The sequence below is a fragment of the Corvus cornix genome, chromosome 3 (assembly GCF_000738735.6).
Source record: "Corvus cornix cornix isolate S_Up_H32 chromosome 3, ASM73873v5, whole genome shotgun sequence".
Lineage (NCBI taxonomy): Eukaryota > Metazoa > Chordata > Aves > Passeriformes > Corvidae > Corvus > Corvus cornix.
The window spans coordinates 12,658,446-12,681,044 of NC_047056.1; the positions used below are offsets into that span (position 1 = coordinate 12,658,446).

At 38.7% G+C, this 22,599-nt stretch overlaps 1 protein-coding gene across 3 annotated transcripts in view; it reads right to left on the bottom strand.

Moving 5' to 3' along the window:
• The window catches only part of WDR26 (WD repeat domain 26), a 31,792-nt gene continuing 9,193 nt past the window's right edge, over positions 1–22,599 (bottom strand). Inside the window, exons 5-15 of one of the 3 annotated variants that reach the window (XR_005604341.1) lie at positions 22,019–22,116; positions 21,071–21,227; positions 16,436–16,574; positions 12,803–12,943; positions 11,378–11,497; positions 10,477–10,622; positions 9,876–9,954; positions 9,163–9,292; positions 6,341–6,526; positions 3,116–4,950; positions 1–1,580 (exon numbers count right to left, since the gene is read on the bottom strand). Coding sequence is in view for 1 of the 3 variants with exons in the window: in XM_039570056.1 (XP_039425990.1) it covers positions 4,925–4,950; positions 6,341–6,526; positions 9,163–9,292; positions 9,876–9,954; positions 10,477–10,622; positions 11,378–11,497; positions 12,803–12,943; positions 16,436–16,574; positions 21,071–21,227; positions 22,019–22,116 (1,222 nt within the window). In the remaining 2 variants the exon portion in view is untranslated. Of the gene's footprint in view, positions 4,951–6,340; positions 6,527–9,162; positions 9,293–9,875; positions 9,955–10,476; positions 10,623–11,377; positions 11,498–12,802; positions 12,944–16,435; positions 16,575–21,070; positions 21,228–22,018; positions 22,117–22,599 lie in introns of all 3 variants that reach the window. The other 2 variants (XR_005604340.1, XM_039570056.1) reach the window with 2 other exon arrangements.

Sequence of the window (22,599 nt, forward strand, 5' to 3'; positions counted from 1 at the left end):
TTCATTCCAGTTATTTATTGTTTATTGAATTGAAAGAAAGGGAATACAAACATTTCTGTTAAGTGCTGTGCACCAACATGGAAAAAGTGTATTTTTTTTAAAAATCCTAATAAAAACAAATCTGAAGTTAATGTAGTTCCAATTGAACAATTTTTAAAGATATGTTTAAAATACTACACATTTATAAAATAAAAAAGTTAAAACGGTGTTCTGTAAATAATTAGTAAAACAAGTGAAAATAAATACGAGACCCAAAGTTCTTATGTTTTTAATGTAATATAGCAAAGAAATTTTTAACTACTTAATAATATCCGAGGAGAGTAACAAAAATCCAGAAAGTTTAAGAACGCAATCCTTTGAAACATTTAATATCAGTCCATAGCAAATAGTCATTACATACCAAAAGCTCTAAGTGTTAACTAGTTCCACCACAACTCCATATAAATCTTGACAATTTAGAAATCTTGAGATCAACAACAAAGTTCTTTTCTTGATCTCTACAGCTTGGTTTGTAAGTACATACATGCTTTGAGGATCCATTTTGTCCCATATGTTTTCAAGGAGCCAATAAACTTTTTCCATCTGTGCCTAAAAATGTTAAGTTTCAAATCTAGCACATATACCCTAAGAATGAAAAATGTTCATGAAAAAAGATGGGGCACAATGAATTTCAAATTTATAAAAATATACTGATATTAACCAAAACCTTCTGGTCAAAGGACACTTCACATACACACAACTTAAAGTATGTAATAAAACATGACAAGTACCTAGAACATTTGGTTCTCTGTCTGTTCATGGAACACATGCACACACACACTCACACCGGATGGGAGGAACACTCTCACAGATGTTTTACTGAATCCAGATTATCTGGATGAATAGACAGAAAACTTGGCTACAGAGTTTATTTCAACTAGAGGCAGCTACTGCAGCAGTAGTTCAACACTGCACACTTCAAATAAGTCCACCCTGTTTAAAAAAAGTGTCATAGTTAATGATTTTGCTTTCTAGACATCGTTAAAAGTAGCAGTTTTCAAAAATCAAGTATGGCAGCTGAAAATGGACTCAAGCCAACGTGGAAAAGACAGGAGGAGGGCAAAACGAGGACTAGCCATTTATGGGATGGGTGTTCCTCTTAATAGTTGTCTCAAAAAGAAATTAGATACAAGCGTACTGTGTAGCTAAAAATATGGACAAACTATTGAAAGTGCATTTTTCCTCCTCCCCCTTGAGTTACAGTAGTTTGTTTGTAGGTCAGTAAATCCTGCTTTTTATGTCCATTCTTTTTTCTCTACCTCCCTCCCCATTTGGATCTATAACATATCCCCTCAAGCTACAGCTAATTGTACAAGTCCTGGCCTCCTGCTAAGGAAGCCTTTACAACTGATTTTGGGTGGGAGCATCACTTAGCAGTGTAAAAATACACAACTAGACACCAACTCCCAAAAGCAGACGGAGTTTTATTAAACATTACCTGGTTGAAGCCAAGTTGAGAAGTAACTGGCAAGATCTGGGTAGATTTCTAGCTTGCATCTTTGCTCCAATCATAAAGAGAAGTTAACTTTAAAGTTGGAGAACTTTAGAAAAGACAGAGGGAATTTAAAAACAAAAGTGTCATTTCCCCCACTTCCCTCCCCTCCAAAACATGAACAGAGCTACCATTTTCCCTTTTGTGTTCCATTGTGCCTTGAAAATTACTTACCTGAACAGCTAAAGAACATTCATATAATAAGATGCTTCAGCATTTTTTTAAGATCTGCCTTGATAGTAGCCTGGGGCTACTGTGAATTATTTTACAGGTGTCCAGAGAAAGTTACAAAATGAGTACACACTTACAGTATTTTCCTCTCTAAAACCATGGGCCTGCTGACTAGAAATACAGTAATTTATTGTGGGTGTGTACTTGTTCCAGCCTAACACGCCAGACTACGAACATTTTTAAGCACATGGAAATCAACGTGTTGCAAATGAGCAAACTTATTTGGGTTTTATCCCCCCACCCCACCCCAGTCTCATTTTATTGTCTGTGCACAAAAAGTATTGGTACTTTTCAATCCACATAGTGTCAATATGCAATGTGTTGGCAATAGTTTAGGTTGCTCTTTCATCTCCAGGTTGGAATGGTAGTCATTGCTACACCTCTAGTGGCAGTTGCTGCGGGACCAGGTAGTGTGGCAAAATGAAGATTAATCTCACCTTTCTGTCCTGCCTGCTCATCGCCCATGAGACGCACACAGGCTGTCCCTGAGACACTCTGGAAGCAGTGCCACCTGCTTGGAGCTTGCCTTTAAGTGGCATGGCTGCACCAGGACTCTAAGGGAGAGAGATCCAACACGTGCTTCTCCCTAACTCAGCTTCTAAATACCTCAAGTGTCCTTCAGAGGGACAAACCAAGTCCAGAAGAGAGGGGCAGTGTTTTGGCAGAGGTCCTAGCTTTACGTTCCTAATTGCACTGCTGGGGAAAGCAGGCATCAGCCCATACACCCCCCACAGCTGTACCAGGGAAGGACTCTCACTCTGGTTAGTTATGGCCACCACATGAAAAATGCCTGCTGAAGTGCATCTGAGACTTTAAATCTGCACTTGAGATTTGATCCAGCCTTCACCACCTGCCTAAAGTTCCCACTTTATTTCCAGGAGTACACAGTGACAGACCATTGTATGAGGCATTAAGAGACATCAAAACCATTATTCTCCTTACTCTCTCCCTAAACAATGTTTGGTTTGAAAACCTAAGTTCCAGAATAAGACAATACTAGAGTAACTTCCAAAGATTCACACACTGGCATTGCTTATGAATTATACCATGTTTTGAACATGTAAAACACTTTTACAATTTACTGTTTACAATTTAGGCAATTAATTTTTCCTTAAACCCCAAGGTTTAGCTTACTCAAAATTTGACCACAAGAACTTGTCTCTTTTCCTGCAACATTAAGGCCACAGGCCTGACTGTCTGAACTAAGAAGAGAAATAAAGAGCTTCCTCCAGAACTGATTAAAGAAGGAACTGATTTATAATCTAAGTTTACACATGTATTCCCAGTGCTGTGAAACAGTAATTGCCACCAAAGCATTCACCTTAGTTTTAAAGCTGAACATTAAGTTCCTACCTGGTTTTGGAGGTATTAGAAGACTCGTATGTCAGATTCGGGGCTGGTCTCAACCACAGTATCAGAATCTTAGCTCATGCTTATGTTTGCACACAAGGCAAGACAAACACACACCACCTGATGGCTGGAATCTAAAAGGAAAAAAAAAAAATCTAACCTGCTAACCTTTACTTTGTTTTTCTGGGAAACACCACACTCCCATTCATCAAAGTGGCTACACTTCTCTTCCCAGGAATTCCAGCAAACCTTCCCCCACCCTTCTTCCACACATGACTAATAAGGACACTAGATCATTATCTCATGAAAGGATGAAGTCCACACTTCTGCTCACATGACTGCTGGTGGCATGCCCTTCCCTGCTCCTTCTTTACTTCGCAGCAGTACCAACACTATCTTTCCACCCACGGTGGCAAAAGGGAATCCAGTGCCATCCCGTAATGGATTTGTGTGTAGTGCAGAAGCCCAGAGATGCCAGGCCATCTGTTTATGTCAAAAACAATAAATATTTAAATTATAAATGTCTTTGTTTTTTCTTAACACGGGACATTAGTGGAACTATTCCTAGGTGTGTCAAGATGTCCACAGCACCAGCACACAACAAGGTCTGGGAGAGGCATTTAAATCTGCAAACTTAAAAGTATATTCTCAACAACAAAATCTGTCCACCCTTGTTTATAAAATAAAGAAAAAAATTTCCATCATAATACAAGTGTTTAATTATGATTTGTACGTAAATTACTTATACAAAGTGTTGACTTTGTGAAGAAAGGACTCTTTCAACACATTCTTCCCTCGAAGTGTAGTCTACCTTTTACACCAGCATTGTTGCATATATTTATATAATTAAGAAAACCAAAAAGACCTCTTCTTGTTTAAACTCTTAGACTGGTGGTGCAGTCCGAATACTTTTTTTTCCTAACTAATACAGTTTATCTGTTAAGATGGACAGTGAATCCCTCCATCTGAAACAAGCTTTACTGCCTATATAAATCTCCTTCCAGCCACTGCTTTTGATTGGGTCTCAGGACACTCCAGAAAAGCATCAGTGATACCATGTTTCACGACACTTCTTGCATTGTTTTAATTCCAAATGTATACAAATGAAGTCATTTTAATCCTATAAATAATTTATTTTTAAAAAATTGTGCTGTTAACCCCTTTGCAGGGCAACGAGCTATGTGAAAAGTACAAAACTTTTTGTCAAATGTGATACTGAGAGTGCTTTTGACATAGTTCATTGGTTTATCCTCTCAACTGATAGATATACTGCGCAACGGGCAAGGCTAGAATCCATGAACCAAGCTGCAAAGATCTCAAGCTAAGTAAGGCGGAGAGAGACTTGAGAAACAAGAGAAGGAAATACTTTCCTATCCAATGTATACTCTTCAGACTAAAGCACTCTTTCTATCAAGCCTTCTAAACTGTTAAATAAAGTGTTCCAAACAAGCATTTAAACTTCATTACACAGAAGAGCAACAAGAACAGTAGCCTGCCAGACAAAAAGGCAGGAGGGAAAAATATATATACTGAGTTCAATGGTTAGCCTGAATGTAGCACAGTTCTTCACAACCGATGGGGGGGTAATTTCAACACGGTGTCCAACAAAGTTCTAAGGACGTGCTTCATCTCGACTGGTTACTATGAAGCAAAGGTGGTAAATGTTTGGCCCCAACCGGGCTTCAGAAATGGTTCTTTTTCATGACGAGCATGTCTGTCCAGCTATCAATCATGTTTGTTTGCACCAAATCCCAAGCCATTTAAAATACGACTAATTAAGTTAAACTGAAGTCGTCTGCTCCAAATTCGCCATCAACTATCCATGCTACTGCATTCCTCTGAGCAAAGACAAAAACATAGAGAGAAAGAAATCACAGCTTGAAGATCTTAGCAACAGTTCATATTTCTATCATAAGGTAATTAATACAGTGTAGTTACATAAATTTTAACTGAACATGCACTAGTTAATGGATCTTATACAGTAGCTAAATTCCATGCTTAAAATTATTTATTTTAGATAAAATTGTTCATATAAATCTAGAAATTAATTTAGCATGTTAAGTGTGGGTACTCAAAAAGCATCTGGTCCAAAAAGACATAACACACATTTACATACAAGTTCTAGGGGAGTGTGCTAATTACAGAGCTGTCTTGTCACCCATTTAGGATTCCTAAGTGGTTAGGTATTATTCCATTCACCTACACCTCTTGCAAAAGCACTGCTGTGAGAAATCCATTTGCTGTTGGTTTGGTTTTAATGGCACTTACTCGTTCATTTTCTGGAGGAACTAAGAAAGAGTGAGCAAGCAGCTCACTAGAGAAAACCAAACAACAAAGCCATGAGTACCAACTGGAGGACAGGCTTTGACTCCTTATGGGTGCATTCCAGGTGTTACAAACAGATTAGCCAGGCTGGTCCACCTAGTCCAAGACTAGAAGCAGATGTATCAAAGCACTGGAGCAGGGAGAAGAGGTAATTCTTTCTCCTAATACCCTTCCAACTTTCAGCCGTTTTTACCTTCGGGACATTCTGAACTAGAAGTGTTTACTTATCTACCAGCACTTAATGGATTTCTCTTTGATTACTTTGCCCAGGCTCCCCTTGAAGTCACATCCATAAGGTCCTGTGGCAACAGGATATGCTATAGACCATTTTAATGTCTCCTGTAAATTCTTACTGCAAGGTTGAATACGTAATGACAGAAGCATATAAAGTGTACAACAACTCCCCAGCAGTCATCTCCTTAACAATCCTGGGGGAAGCAAGAAGGGCTGGGAACACCTGTGTGCATTTGGGCAGCCAAAACCTGAGCATTGTCTTTCCCTCCCCATGACACGTATGATTACTGACAGTTAGTAAAGATTCAGTTTTTATAGATTTTCCTGGGGAAAACTCTCTCTAGACTTTGGAGATTCCTTTTGTAAGCATTACAATACCATTACTTAATTTACAGTGTGGTTAGAATGCACTGTTTAAATTTTAATAACATCATACGTTACTAAACCTCAAGCATTGAAGGCAAGATTTTTAAGGAGTCTGCATAAATAAGTTAATACAATCCTAAGTGACACCACAGTTTTCTACAGGGCCATGTCAGAGTAATGTTGGAAATACCAGTTTTCTTTTTTATTCCACAAAGTGAGTAACTCAGATAAAATTCAACAGTCAGACACTTGAGAAAACAAAACAAAGCAATGACTCATTTTTTAGTAAGACACATTTTTTACCTTCAATATCCTGGCTGTCTACAAAAGGCGCTGGTCCCCATATCCTAACGGTGCCGTCGTCGGAGGCGCTGGCCATCATGGCCGGGATCTGCGGGTTCCAGCTCACGCAGTTCACCGTGCGCGTGTGCCCTGTCAGCTCCGCGATGGGCAGCTCGCTGCGCTTGTGCCAGATGTACACTTTGTGATCTGAACAAAAACCAGTGAAAAGCAGCATGAGCAGCACTGCTCTGCACACACCCATCTGTGGGGCCAACAGCACTTCCACAGCAGCTCTCATTAAAACCCATGTCAAAAACCTGAGTCTCGAGTGTGCAACAGCACTAACAAAGCTTTCCTTTTACAAGTGATCAAAAGAACATTGGCAAAGCTCTTCCATTAAGAGACACATTCTTTTTTGACACCTGCAAGTCTACCACACTTGGTGTTTGAAGAAAAGCATTTGACTGCAATGCAAATAAGACAATACATGGCTAAAGAGAGAAACCAAGCTACTCTTTAGTTACAGGTATGGAGTTGTAATCTTATTCAAAGGAAGACTTCAGACTTTTTCCCCCCTCAAATAATTGTATCTGCAGGTTACCAAATGCATTATAAAGTTGTGAGTATTAAGAATAATTATAACCACCTCCTTTTGATGAGTACCAGATAAGATCACAGCTCTATACTTTATAAAAAACATCTTAATACTAAAAAGCTGTAACACTCCAGTGAAAGTGCAAACAGAGCAAATGAGGGAGGGCAAAGCTTAATGGCTCAAATTGTGAGCTATTACAGTCTTTTAAAACTAATTATTGTGTGATATTTAAAGATATCTATTTGTACATATTAAAGTAGATGCAAATAAACCCTCTAGATCCTATTTTGTGATGGGAAGCTTTTAATTACTTCTAGCAACATGCTAGGAATAGAATAGCGAACTCGTTAGACGCTCTACTGCAATGTTTAGAGAAGAGTCATTCTTCATAACCAACCATATTCAAGAATAAATTGGGGGGTGGTGGGTGGTGGCGTCCCAGCTGTAGACCAGCAGCCTGCAACAAATCTGTGGGTTTACCTCTCTAGGAATGTCTGGAATATTCCAAACAGAGCAACAGAAACTGGACAAGTATGTATTGCTAGTATTACAAAAAAGCCTAGTATTAGGGTCTAGCACATCAAATGAAAGTATTTTGATATATTTGAAATCGATGTCTATATTTGACATAGACATCACTCTGAAGGCCTTCCTCTATTCCTCCTCCCAGCCCCTTATAAAACAAACTTGCTCTCTGACCTCCCTGCTAGAAAACCCCCATGGAACCATGTGGTAACTCCCTTGTCTTGAGCTGAACCAGCCCATGTGAGGGTACCGCCTTCACATGTGGCTGTGTTGATGAGAATGTTCAGGCTGTGCTTATATTCCACTTAGGATTTCAAGGGGACTACACATCCATGCCATTCACCAAACAACACAATTCACACACTGGACACACAAGCCTCTGCTCTGTCAGAGAACCAAAGCCTAAACACAAAGCAGTACTTTGGCTTGGAATAAACAAGATAGCTACAAGGCAGCAGTCAATTCCCCTTTGAGACAGACCTCCATTTTCTTCCTACGGATGCCACTGTCAGGAAAACCCCTACCTAGCTGACAACATGTTTTAAGAGGTTATGACAATGTGTATCAATTACTTTCTAAAACAGGCTATGACAATGTGACCTGTTATTTTGTTTGCTTGTTTTAGGAAACAGTCTTTCTCAGTAGCCACATTTGCAAAGAGGCACCAGCTTCAGACAGTTCAAATCTAAGGAACCATCAGTTTTAACTACAGTGGTTTTTAAACAATGAAGACAATAAAGTGAACAAACTGGGGAGGAAAAAGGACTGGTACACTACAGTATCTACACCTACACATAGTTATGGCTAAACAAATCCTGAACTTTCAGGCACTCAGGACTCAAACCAAGAATCTTGTCCAACCATGAAAAGAGGTTCACACTGAATTGGAGGACTGGAGGTGCTGTCCTTCATTTATATTCCACTGGATATAGTCAGAGGGTGAAACTTGGTTTCATTTTAGACATATTTTGTATTTTCCAAAAACAGGATAGTAGGAAATGCCTTGGCCAACTTTGTTTCCTAAGAACTGTGAGTTACACAGTACTCACAGTAATCCGTTTACATATTACAAGTGCAATTCTTAGCCCTGCATAAGCTTGAATTTTAAGTGACCTCCATGGCAGGTGATGGCACTACACCAGTGACAGAACTGAACCAATTTAACACATAAGCTTTTAACAAATTTCTACTCTTGCCACAGACAGCTGAATAAAAACATACCACAAAGCCTTTAATCACCAAGAAACCCTACCAGACTATGTCAACAACTGCTTAATTTGAGACTCCTGTCTGTAATTAAAATGATTCTACTGAAATTAAAATAACCTCACCACACCTGTATCTTCAACAGGCAAATGAAGCTGTTATTCCCCAGAAGTACTTTTTATTCAAACCAGAAGTCTAAATATCATACCACAAAAAGAAAAATCCTCAAGAACACCCCACCCACTTCTAATTAAAACTGTGCAGATGCTTTTGCTTTAGAGGAGGAACACAAAAGAGTCATTAATGCGTTCTACCTCTGCCATCCTCTCAGAAGATGCTTTCTGCCAGCCCACAATTACTTCTTGAAGTATGCCACAATCTCAGCACGCCTCAAATTTATTTCATGAACCAGTTGGCTTCTTTTTATCATGTTGTTGTTAGCAACTGTCATCTATAAAATGAACATATAGGAAGGACACCGTGTTCCAGTTTTCTGCACAAAGGAGAATGGTGTTACCTTCACTGCCACTCGCAATGAAATCTTCATTATGACCTCCAAAACACGAGTGAATTGTGTAAAATCCTTGTGTAACACCTTGATACTTTCTCACTAAAACTCTGTCTTGTAAGTCCCATAAGTGAACTCCCTGGAAATAAGAAATATAAAGAATGTTATTTTATCATCGAACGTTATTAACAGCATTCTTCTGAACAATGAAAAAAAATACACATGAAAGTACAGTAACTTCAGAGCCAACCTCAGTACTGTGAGGAGGTGAAAAGACTAAAGATGTATCAAATTACTAAACTAAACTTTCAGCCTTTGGTCCCTTCCTCTCTGAAAACTCTTATTCTTACCCAAGGTTTCAAAAGCAGAAATAGATAAATAAAATCTAATTCTCATGCCCCCAGGCATGTTAACCTGCCACAGTTCTTGCTGTACCTGGCTCCCCAATGCAACAGCCAGATAATAACATTTAATAGTAGATATTTCACAATATAAAACTCTTCACTATAAATCAGTCAAAAAAAAAAAAAAATCAGGTCTCAAGAATAAGATTGCCTTCTTGTCAGAGAATTCCATGCTGTATTTCGGAATATTAAGGCCTTCATATCACACAATATACAACTAGTTAATATCTAACATTCCAACTCTCATCTAACTATTTAGAAACAGGTAGCAGTTGCAAGCAGATTTATTTCCATTTCCTTCCAACATCCCCAACTCACCTGAGTTGCTACATTTAACAAAGCTAAACGGCCATTTTTTGAAATAGTAAACGACATAATAGGGTGATCCTCTTGTACTCTGAAATGATAAGACACAAGTGTCAAGATAACCAGATAATAATGCAACACCAAAACAAAAGGCATGTGCTGTCTCTGCAGTATGATCAGGGAAAAACAGTTCTGAATTTGAAATTAGGTATGACTCTATATATCAATACAAGCCAGGTCTGCAATAGTTCCTTATACTTATGCCAAATACCAAGACTAAAAGGGACTTCAGACCTCAACTTGAACTCCTAAATTCAAGGCAGAATCTACTGAAAGAACACAGGAATTGGGAGGACCCCATCACAAGCACTTGTGATGATAGAAATGCCAAAACATCCAGCAGAAACCTACTCCAGTTCTTAGGAAGTTATTTCTAATACTTGATCTAATGCTGCTTGCTGAAACTTGCTCACTAATTCTTGTCCCATGTTATTCTTGTCTTCTTTTAATATTGAGAGCACTAAGTGATTTCCCATCCTGTCCCCCAAATCCTCCTCAATTTTCTTCCAACACTAAGAAGCAGGAATTCAGAACCAAAAAAAGAGGTAGTTACATGTTCCTGTCTGTGAGATCCTCAAAGTTATAACCCCGAATTCGCTGGTGCGTGTCTGAGGCTAGAACAGTTTTCCCATCACTCAAGCACCAAAGGCATTGTACTCTCACCCCTTCCCAGGAGTCAAGGAGATTACCATCTAAATCCTGAGCAGAAGGAAAAAAAAACAACAAACATTGAACCATTAGTCTCAAGTTTCTGAGGAGCTGTGACACAAATAGAAATATTCTTCACTTCCTATTCAGACAATTGCTACAGAAAGCTATCTTACCCTCTACAGGAGAGGGCTTAATGAATTAGGAGTCGGTTGTCTTAACTGAGGGCTTTTGTAGGAATCTGCCCTGGAGAGGAGAGAAACCCTTCTGTCACTTACTTTCTTGTGTGTGACACGTGCCATCTGCACCCCATCACTGATATGACCTTCACAGTGAGGCTTGCATACTACATTATTATTCCAGGAACCAGTTGAAAAAATAATCAAGAATATGGTGAGACTGTGGACCACCACCCCAAACCAATGCCAGTCAAAGTAATGAGGGTTTCAAATTCCTGTTTTCACTAAACAAAGGCAGCATGCAAAAACTAATAAAGATGTAGTCAAAACTCTGTGGAATAAAACCACTTGTGGACAAATGTACTGCTTTTTATTAGCGTATTTTCTGGAGCAGCCAAGAAAAAAATTCCAGACCACAAATCCTCCTTGAGGCAGACCAAAGATGCTCAAACCCTTCAAACTGCTCCATACAGAAGTGCTGCTGAAATAGTTGCATTAATGTATTGCTTCTTTGAATCACAAAGGATAAGAAGCTTTAGTGTACACAAACACAAAACACCTGAAAAAGCATCGACCAAACTTTTATTTCTTGCTATGCTTACAATAAGGCAGATGCAGAGAACTTACACACTGATAGAACTGTCCACGCTGCCCTCCTGTTACAAAACGCTTCCCATCAGGATTCCAGGCAACACTTGTTAAACTGTCTTCATGAGACTGGCTCATCTTTGTCCTCAGCTCCCCAGTCTGGAAAATAAACAAAGGCAGCAAGGCCTTATACCAGAACCCTTTCCCAAAAACGCACTGGTAATTTTATCTGATGTGAATAGTGTTTGGAAGTGTATATATTTCAACACGTTTATTAAAAAGCAACATATTTAAGAATAATGCAATAAAAAGGCAGAACTACTTTAGCATCTCCAGTGAACCTGGACTTGATTTGGGATAATTTCTTTTGTCTCTCAAATCAAGAGAGATGGAATAGCTGCTGTGTCAGACAACTGAAAGATTTTGAGTAAAGAGTGAAATGAAAAGAAGTTATATGAACACGCCAAGAAAGTGACAAGCACTATCAATGAAAAAAACCCAAAACACTGAAATAAAGGAGGCAGGAAAAGACTAGAAGAAGTGACAAAATACATTTTAGTAAGAAGTTAGGAATATCAGTCATTAGAATGTTTTCCTCCTTGAACTGAAGTTCTCCATGCCAAAATTTAGCTTTCATCCCAGCATATAAAGCCACCGTTTCACAAGACAGAACACCAGTGAGTGGCATTGTCAGTAGTGCTCTTCACTGAGCCAATTTAGTTAATTAAACAGAAGAAAAGTGTTCCAAGGGTGAAGAAAGGCAATGTTTTTGTTTTAGGAAACTAAATTAGTTCAGAGTCCAAGGCAGCACAAGGAAGTCTATACAGCTCTCAACCGAGGCAAGGGAAGCTTTTGTATCAACTCAAGTGGCCATAAAATTCAACAGCAGAAAGTGATTTTCAAGTTCATGAAGGAAATGGCAAAATGCCCTAGTGCCTGACAGAAAGATTAAGTTCTGAAATCATAAATTTAAGCCTCTGCGGATCCTTCACTAACATGACTGGGAGGGTTACATGAAGTAAAATAGTTTTCATCTTTTACTTTCGCTATTTGTTAAAATCATCAATGAGCAACTGCTTCCCTTTGATAATTCTGTCCTCTGCTTCTCTTGATTCATTTGCTGTCCCCTTCTCTTCAAGAGCTCTCTGAGGTCCTGTGCATTTATGCCATCCCTTCTCAGAAATGATCAGTAAACACATACATCTGAATTGCTGCACAATCCCAGACACTTAGACTTGAACTCCAATTTCAGTTCTGTCCAAAGTGCAAAGAGAATTTAAAGGCTGCCATAATTATTTTTTCAAGCTGAGAGGAGGGCAGCGAGATCAGCATTTCTTCCTTACACTCCCACCTTGGCACAAGTTTGCAGCAATTACTTCTTTCACACCTGAAGTATTCAGATATTGAAACAAAAGCAGCAGGCTGACCACACAGTTTTATTTTTCACTCTTAGCCACCACTTACTTGTACATTCCAGAGCCAAAGCTCAGAACAATCATCTGGGCCACAGGCAACAAGGTAGTTGTCATCTGGACTCCAGGCAATGTAGGAGACCCCATATGCGTGACCTTCTAACGTCTTAAGCAGTTTTAGCTGGTGAGTGTCCTGCAACAAGAGAGGTGCTCTTGAGACAATGCAAATGAACTCCCACCACATTTCCACAGTGTCCATCCACAGCATGACAGGTTTGCCAGTTTACAGAGCCAGAAAATAAAAGCTCCTAAGTTTCAACCTTCAAAACAAGAACACTCATAGGTATTTTTGTTCTAATCTTCCATGATTCTGAACATAAAACTCATGAAATACCACTGTGTACAAAGTTTTGCATTACATTACACTTGCTTTAGTACAGAAGACTTCTGCGGTGTCAAGTCTTTCTACATCTACTGGAATACGAAAATACTATTATTATCTGTATTTTACAGAATTAAGTTACTTCCTTAAAAGCAAAGACATGTTGGAAGCCTGTTAGGGTTAAACAGAGAACCAAAACCTTCACAGATGCTGACAAGGAAAAACCTTGAAGTGCCAATATTTTTATAAACTTGTGTATCTTGTGTGTGCTGCTCAAGGAAGGAGATTACAGAAAGATATTTTTAAAAACTTCCTTGAGAGGTGTTCTTATTTCAGAAGTGTTGCCTACAGCAAGCTGTTTTCTGCCAGATTTAGTGAATGAAGCATACTTGGCACATGCAGCATCTTGTATCATCTCTATATTACAACTGTTTTACGGCTGCCTCGTCAGAGGAACTTGACTTTCAAGCAGCTTACAAAAATAAATGGTACAGCTAGATACTGTGAAACAACCACACACTGGCTTCCTAAATACAGAAACATGCTTCAGTACAGCATTAGCACTGACTCTTGGTAACAGCATACATATACACAAGTAGATCAGAGCTTGTTAAAACACTGACAATAATTATTTTGAAGCCTCTTGGAAAGGGCAATCAAGTTGTGCTCCCTCCACCCACCCTCAGTTTTTTCCATGCATAGCAGATGCTTGTATCTCCAACTTCTTTTCAAAAAGAGTGACTAATTGGAAAATATAGCTTGATTTCTCTAATTGTCCCTTCTCTCTTTCTTCTTTTTTTTTTTTCCCCAGTATTAAACAACAGAGCACTTCTTGATTCTAAAGAGAAAGACCAGAGGAAGAGTGACATGACGGATTGTTTCCTGGGATCAGCTGTGAGAGCTTTGGTGACTCTTGGCCAGCCTGCAGCCCTGGGGGTTCTGCTGGCTAGAAAAAGTAAATTCCTCAAAAGAAAGTGAGCTAAGAATAATCTTCAGAGTGCAGAGAAAGAAGGGCAAACCAACGGATCTCCTCAAGACCCCTTTTCCATTCTAATCATTATTCCTGGACTGCATTAGACACTGCTGTGTCTGTAGCTAAAGTCATTTTCAAGAAAACTGAGTCATGTCTGACATCATCTCACATCCTGGAGCTTGTCTGGAACAGATACATTTCTTTTTACAACAGGATTAAAGCAGCCTGTCACTTCAGCATATTTGAAACTCATGAGAAACAAGATACATAAGATATTCCTCTTCTAATGATAGAACTCTGTGGCTGTTACTATCTTCCATACTGCTCTAATACTTCCCTCCAAATACCATAAAGCTGCTATACCATGCTCTAAAACAGCAGTCAGTGGTATTTCAGGCAAACATCCCCAAATGTAGTCAACCTGCCTCCCACCCACCACCGAAAGAAATCTCAGCACTTCTGTGCTTTACATACAGCTTTCCAAATTTTTGTTGTGTATGACAAGCAACTATTCAGGCATCAACTCAAGTCTGCAGTAGCTGAGCTCCTTGGCTGAAATGCCAAAAACCTGTCAATGGTTTTCAGAAAATGCAGAAGGGATTTTTGTAAGGAGCCAGTTAAAGGAGAACTCTTAACAAAGAAGATGCCTGTTAGACAAGGTGATGCACAGAGTGTGCTTATCCTTTGTGCTCCACAGAGCTTCTGCCACACTTCCTGACAGTCAAATAATGCATCCCACACAAACCTAGTCAACTCAAGACACTATTTAATGCTGCTGAGTCTGCATTAGAACTTTGAAATTAGCCCACGAAGATGACAACAGAAGCATAGGTTAAGACAGTCTAGACATGTAGCTGGGTCTTAGAAAAGAAATAAGAAATTCAAGGTATGAAACTAGGAAAACACATTGCAGCAGCATCATTGCAGTTCCAAGAGGAGCTTGGACAGGGAGAAATGAAAGATTCTCACACACGAAGTGTGTGTGTAAAAATCAAACACTGTTCATTTAAAACAGTGCTCTCCCATCACTTGCCCAGACATTGTTGGATTGATGTTTCCACGTAGTTTATGCAAACAGATTAGAATAATTCTGTATACCTAAAGCCTTGAAAATCAAATTAAATTTACGGGTCAAAAGACATTGATTTTTGTATTTGCCAGAACATGCTTCTCACGTTTCCTGTAGAGTTGACAATCACTTGATGTGGCCTAATGCTATTTAAGTATCCACCTGCTTTAAAGGGTTGCAATTTTTTTTAAAGCATCCAAAAAAAGAGACAAACCAATAAAACTCTACCAAACTGCTTTCCCACTTTTTTTTTTTAGAGATTTTTATTCTTTAGCAACCCTTGGTCAAAAGGGTTAACCTGAACACTCACAAAACATTTATCTGGTTTTACTAAGTAGGTATTAGCTAACAATTCACTTTAAGATGTGCTAATCAAGATGTGTGGTATTAAAACCCATCAATATAAAAGGAAGATGTGCATCTACAGTCAAGTGACAAATTAACAGCAAAAAACATTTGATCCTTAATTCACCTAAATTACTCTGTCTGTTAAAAGAAACTCCAACAAAACCAACGAACAACATACAGATGATTTCCAAACTAAATAACAGAAGTCAGCTTTGCTGCTATGCAGCTCTTGGCCCAGACCACACAGGCCCCAGTAACACACAAACCACAGCAGTTCTTATGCCTGAAAAAGCCATGGTTCCTGCTGTTAGTTCTGGGGCTACATAACAACTGTGCACATGGAACAGGGTTTTAAGTCCTCCCATTATTATAATAGCAAAAGGGACTCAGATTAACGGCTTCCTAACCCGAAGCGGAAGAAACTAAACTCAGCTCTCAAATCCTACCAAACACCAGGATGGAGCTGCAAAAACCTTTCATTTTCCACCTTACATATCAGCCTGCAGCTGTGTGGTTAAAAAAACCACAAGGATCTTATTTTTGATAGTGTTTCACAAGCATTAGCAACTTCAGATGTGTGTGTGTGTTCAAGTCTATTCACAGTCTTCAACTGTTATGACATGTATGGACATACTTTCATAATCACTTCTACAAGTCGAAACAGGCTTAGATTCATCAATCAACCTCCTTATTTATACACTAATAGATATGTGTAGGAAAGATGTATCGAATATCCTACAGCTACAAGATTTACAAGACTTATATCCCAGGGAATGGGATGTAAGTGGGCTACAGTCCATGTCAGCCTGTCATACAAGAATCATACCATCCTAGCAGGAAAAAGCTGAGAGGGAAGGAAAAGACAAGTTGTCACACTTGTTTTCATGCATGTTTTCACACTTTGCACACTTACTGGATCAACCTGCCATATAATAACAGTTGTGTCCTTAGATCCTGTTGCTAATTTAGTGCCGTCGTTGGAGAATTTGCAGAACCACACTTCATTACAGTGCTCCGTTAGGATCTGCTGGGTATAGCATGGGAACTGTTTCCTGGGAAAACAAAGGGATGCATTCGCAGATTAGTAAGAAAGCAATAAGATTTTTTAAAATCAAGCTACTAAAAAAAAAAAAAACCTAATCAAACAAAAACCTTATTTAAATGCATGACCAGACAACTTGGAAAACTCCTCTATTAACAGCTGCTTCAAATAAGTACAGAATGAAATGTCTTATCTGGCAACAAGCTCACACCATCAAGCCATCATAATGAACCCTAAGAACATAGAACTGTTCTTATTTTATATACTCACATAATTTGTTATGTTTCATGTAACTTGGAATAAAACTGGCCTCATCAGGAGTGTAGCAGTTTATTACTACCTAATTTTCTGACATATCGAAAATACTATAGGTCTCTCTGAACCATAAGTGCAGTGTTTTAACTCCTGAGGTTTTTGTAGGTATCTAACTCACTTAGCTGTATTTTCCTAACAAATGATTCTTACATAAAAGCTTTTTCCTGATTGTGACCTTGCAATAAATTAGATGTTTCTTTGCCTTTGTTTTGTCATTTCTCACCTTCTTTGCAGAGTACTACACACAATATCTTAGATATTGCAAAACTAGCAAGACACCATTGAGTTTTCACCTTGAACACTTTTCCCTCCCAAAATCTACACTATTTTGTAAAATGTGGTGTTTATCAAACAAAATATTACACAATAAACTACTGAAGAAGATTAAAACATTCCTCTAGAGCCGATATTTAATATTCTAGTTACACAATGAGAAAAAGCTAACACTCAAAATATTAAACTAGGTGAGAACTGGAGACAAGTTTTATTTGATTTAGATCTTGCCTACAAGCTCTCAAATAAGAATTTCAGAGCTAAGATAAAATAAATGTAGGCTTTTACAGCAGATGTCTCTTTTTGAAGTAATACTGCAAGAAGTACAAGTTCATTGTTCAGATGCACTAGAAGATAGCCTCTAACCACAGACATTTTTTCTTTAACTGCAGAGATCCTGAAGTGGTTTAGTCTTAGGCTGAATTTTTACAGCACCCAGTGCAACAGGGCAACACAACTCTGATGGGACAGTGGTACAAAGGGAATTACAGGGCCCTTGAATGTACAGTTGTATGTATCCCTGGAGATAAACTGGCTTTAAAAAAACCAACCAAAAAAACAACAAAAACACAACACACCCCACAGACCAAAGGAAAGGAAATAAAAACAAAAAAAATTAAACAACCCCCCCATTAATTTAAGCAAGAAACTTACTTCCTTCACATTCATCTTTACAAATACAGTTTGGTGACAGCCAGACACCTAAAAAACTACTTCTTGCCTGAAGCTAGAAAAAAGTTCTGCTTCACACAGTGTCTGTACCTTTTCAGTCTATTTTCTTTTACTAGAAGAGCTTCCTAGACTGTGCTTAAAGACTATCAAGCAGCACTGAACAACCATAGAGTCTCATTTCCTGTCCTGTTTTAGAGGATAAAATGTACATATATATACATATCTGTAATTCACTTCCTTGGGTATGTCTATACTTACTTGCTTATAGAGAAACACAAGTGTGTTCTGCTCCTGCTTTCAGCTGACCAAGAACTGCCTGGTAGCCCCTGGAAGAACACTGAACCCAAGGTAAAAAGCCCCACCCATGAAAGACAACCTTGTTTTCCTTGAAGTCTAAAGGGAAGCAGGCAAGCCCTTACACAGACATGTGCGCCTACAGGAGCAGGGTTTCATTATTATTTAGCCATATTGTTAAGAGTTAACATTTTTACTCAGAGCAGCAACTCGCCCTAGCAGGTGAGGCTGCATCCATAACTCACACAAAGTACAAGGAGCACACTGTATCCCAGGAAAGTCTTTTCAGCATATTTCATCTCAAAATAATACTCTATGGAACAACAGCTCTTCCGTATCAAAGCTTAAGAAAAGCAGCCAAGGTTCTGCAGACATGAAAGGCAAGCAGGATAATGCTGGAGCACACAATTTTCATAGTAAGATGCCTTTAGGTTCCTAGAAGGGGTGACACACAGTTGACAGAGCTGCTGCAGACACATCCCAATACTGAATTATGCTATTCATAACCCAGTCTGATCAGGGTGCTCCCACAAAACTAACTTAACTGTGAAACACAGAACCCAACAAGTTTGACTTCACAGAGAGCAAAGCTACATTAAACAACCTAGCTGTGGAAGGAAATAGAAGCAGTCTTGAAACAAGAAACCAGAACCAGTTGTCTTAACAGCTTCTGGTTTTGGTAATTAGACATTACTGAAGCTCAAAGGTTTTTATCTTTTTTGAAGCATTTCATTAGAAATTATTCTGTTCAGCACTAAACACCTGAATTATGCCATTCACATACTGAAATAAAGCATCCAATAAAGCTTCCTGTTGTTGTATTTAGACAAGTTCAAAATTATAGAGTAAAACACTAAATAGCTACCTTTTTATTCCCTGTACATACAATGAAAGATTTATTCCTCAACAAAACACAAAAAAAACCACCAAAAAGCCCCAATACACCCAGCTAGGCCAAAGGCTCTCAAAACCAAAAATCATCATCCCCAAGAGCATCAATTCAATTCAAGCATGCTTAACCAAAATATTGCCTCAAGTCCAAAACAGATTGGTTCCAGCTAAAAAAGGGAAACTTATCAATGTTCCATCATTTAAGTAGTACAGGACTTGAACTGTCTAAGCTATTAGACTACTGTTACTTCTGTCACCTTGATCAAAATTTGGCTTCCACTGTCTAACTCACCTCAGTATGCCCAAGCATGGCAGCCCGTACAGCACACCACAAACTGAACCCAGACCCCTGCTACAGACAGGTACAATAGGACAAGGACAGAATGGAAGCCTTTCTTTTCAAGTGAATTTTTGGGTACTTTTTTGTGGGGGCAGGCGTTGCTGTTGGGGTTTTTTAGCACTGAGTATCTATGTATGTATATACACACGGAATATGCAAGTTTAGGAAGTACTACTTTAGTGAAAAAAAGGAACCAACAAACCAAAACCATAAACTGTGGCCAAACTTTTATGTCAAATAGATTCAGATAGGGGAAATTCAAACCCAGGTTTGTTGCATGTAGTACCTTTTATATCTGGCTCTATGTAGCCTGACTTCAGTAAATCATGCTCTTCACAGTGATCTTGAATGCTCCTTGGGGTTTGATTAGTAATATCGAACTTGTTGCACAACATCCAACACTACTCGTGGACTTGTTTAAAGGTTAAATCTCTTTTAGTCTGATTTTAAGACTCTCTTCTGAAGGACGGAAGCCACAATATCAGTATAGGATCATTTCCAACAGCTCTTAAAGTGGGCAACAGTCAAATGTCTGCATACACATGCAGCTGCTGAAACAATGCAGTGCAGCAAAATTGTAAGCTAAAAGGTTACTTGAATACATAAAGTGCCAAAGATAGTAATTTTAAAACTTTAAGATGGCTACAGTGAAGTACTGTGGAAGTCTGCATCTTTAAAAACTGATTCCAAGTAACTCAAGAATACAAGTCAAAACAGCTGAGTTCAGAAAATTTCTATAATCAAGTTTATCAGTTCTTAATTAACTTCCTCCAGTGAGCTAACCTTAATATAAAAACAATTCCCATGTAAGCCCAAGTGTTAGCCTGTTACATGGACAAATATATACAATGTCCCATACAGCCCTTATGTTCTAGCCCTCATTCCCTTAATCCAGCATGCAGAGCACAGCAGTTTTCCACAGAAGTTACACTGGGTTTTTAGGTCCTTAGCCAAGTTTTGCTGAATGAGGAAAAACTGCTCAGGTCAGCCATTTGCTAAAAACATCTTCCTGTTTCATGTCTATTAGAGTATTGCATTTTGAAGGGTCAGAAGCAGCATCGATGTCGTTACCAAAAAAAGTTACCCAGACAGTCTAAAGAGCCAATACAAAGGTATAAGAGACACTCAATTCTTATTACCTTACAAATCTGAGAAAATAGTTCTTTATATTATTCATATTATATATTATGTAAATCAGAAACATCCATTGCACATTTCTCCTCTGTTTTAACCTTTGTGTCTAAAAGCACCTGTGTCCACTATTAAAAGTTACAACTGAAAGCTGAGGTCATAGAAGCATGGTTCAGTAGGCTTTCTGCATTCCAGTAACCTTGAAGACAGAGTCTGGATAAGCAACACACTACTGATTCTCCAGTGAAAAAACACAGCAAGCCTGTGTTGATGAATAGAGACTGGCTGTCCAAAATGACAAGAAATAAGTGGCTAAGGATTAGCATAGCAGTATCTTCTTTTCATACCAATCTGATTAAAATTTTAAAGCTTCAGTCTGATCCCATTACCCCACATCCAGCTACCAAAATCTCGACACACCTTCTTTACTCCCCACCTCCACTGCTCATTTAGTGCAAACTGCTTTTTCCCAGTAAAATCCTGTTAAACCAACTCAGAATAGTTTTCACGCTTCTCCTAACAATCAGATTATTTTAAAACCCCAAGAAAAGATCCTGTTGCCCATCTCAGAAGCCAGGAAGGTTTCTTACCTACTACAAACGTGATCTATTAGCAGCGAGACAGAATCTAGATTGCTGTCTAGTTTTGTGTTGTGATATAGGCACCGGTCCCGTTGGAGTTCCACAGCCTGGCGCAGCAGGTTCTGTAAACGCCTCGGAGGAAGCATCACTGATGGGGGTAGGTAGGCTTCAGAGGAGTTAGTAAGAAAAAACAAACAAATGAAGAAAAAAAAAGACTTATCAAAAGCAAGTTACAAGTGAGAGCATACCTTGATTTGAGTGGTTTTGGAAGAGACCTTAGTAAATAATAGCACACAGCTTGTCAAATTTACGGCTATACACCTGGAATTATAAAAGCATGAACTTCTGGAAAGCAGAGCTGTATGCAAGGTATTTGTTGTTATAGAGCATGTTGTCCTGGCCAACAAGCACCACTTACACAAGCTAACTCAAAACTCAGTATTTAACAAAATCTATAATGTTGTAAAACAACAGTACCAGCTGTGTTCACTTAAGGAATTATCTATTAGCACTATGAAAATAAAGAATACCATGGGTTTTGCAACTCTGGTACATAGTATTACAACAGCCACAAGAGAGAGGAGAAACCATAATTCAGAGCAAATTATAACACCACCAGTACCAGTATCACTAGTGGTAATAGGCCACACTTAGTTTCCACCACTTACTGCAAGCTGGCATTTATAACACACCCACCCCTCCCTAAACCACACATTTAATCACCAAGGTATATCACTGCTGCATGCAGCAGAGCTAAGAAATAACAGTTCTTATTACAAACAGTTTATCAGAGACAGCAAAGGGTTAGGTACAGAAGACCAAAGGGTAAAGGCACCCCCATGAATCAAGAAATAAAAAAACCCACCAACCAGCAAACAGAGTCAATTCCCTGAGATATGTAAGTTATACTGGATTTAACAGAGGTGAGAAGAAATTCTAAGCACTAGAACATCTTACTCTGGAGTTTGTCCAAAAGTTTAGATCTGGAAGCTGTTCCTTTCCCTTCCCACTCTGCTTTTGCACGCAAGTCTTCTGCATGGCTACACATCAGGTACCTGTTTCAAAAGTGCACATACACCAACAGACCAAGTCTTTTTGGAATCATTCTTTTCACTTCTAAGCATGATACAGATCATAACGTTTTTAATGAACTGGGAACAGGTGACTTAAACTTGAGAGCAATAGGGAAGAAGGCAAGGAACTATTTCACACACACACACGTCTTCTGAACAAATGTCTGCAAACTGCCCATAGAAAAAGAAAATAAAACACAAGCAATTTTAGGAAGGTAGAAATGTCTTATTTTCAGCTAAGAACAAACCAGATTACTCACTTAATTCCATTATAAAGTAACTGGCTAATAATTCTCAAGATCAGATGACCATACATATGTACATATGTATTAATTTGGGTTCTAGAAGTATTAACGTAAATCATCATCAGGTTGTTTTCAGGCATCTGAAACAGAACACTGTCTACTGAACAGTATTCTTTATTCAGCATTTTATCACATCTCACTACAGCTTATTAATCACCAG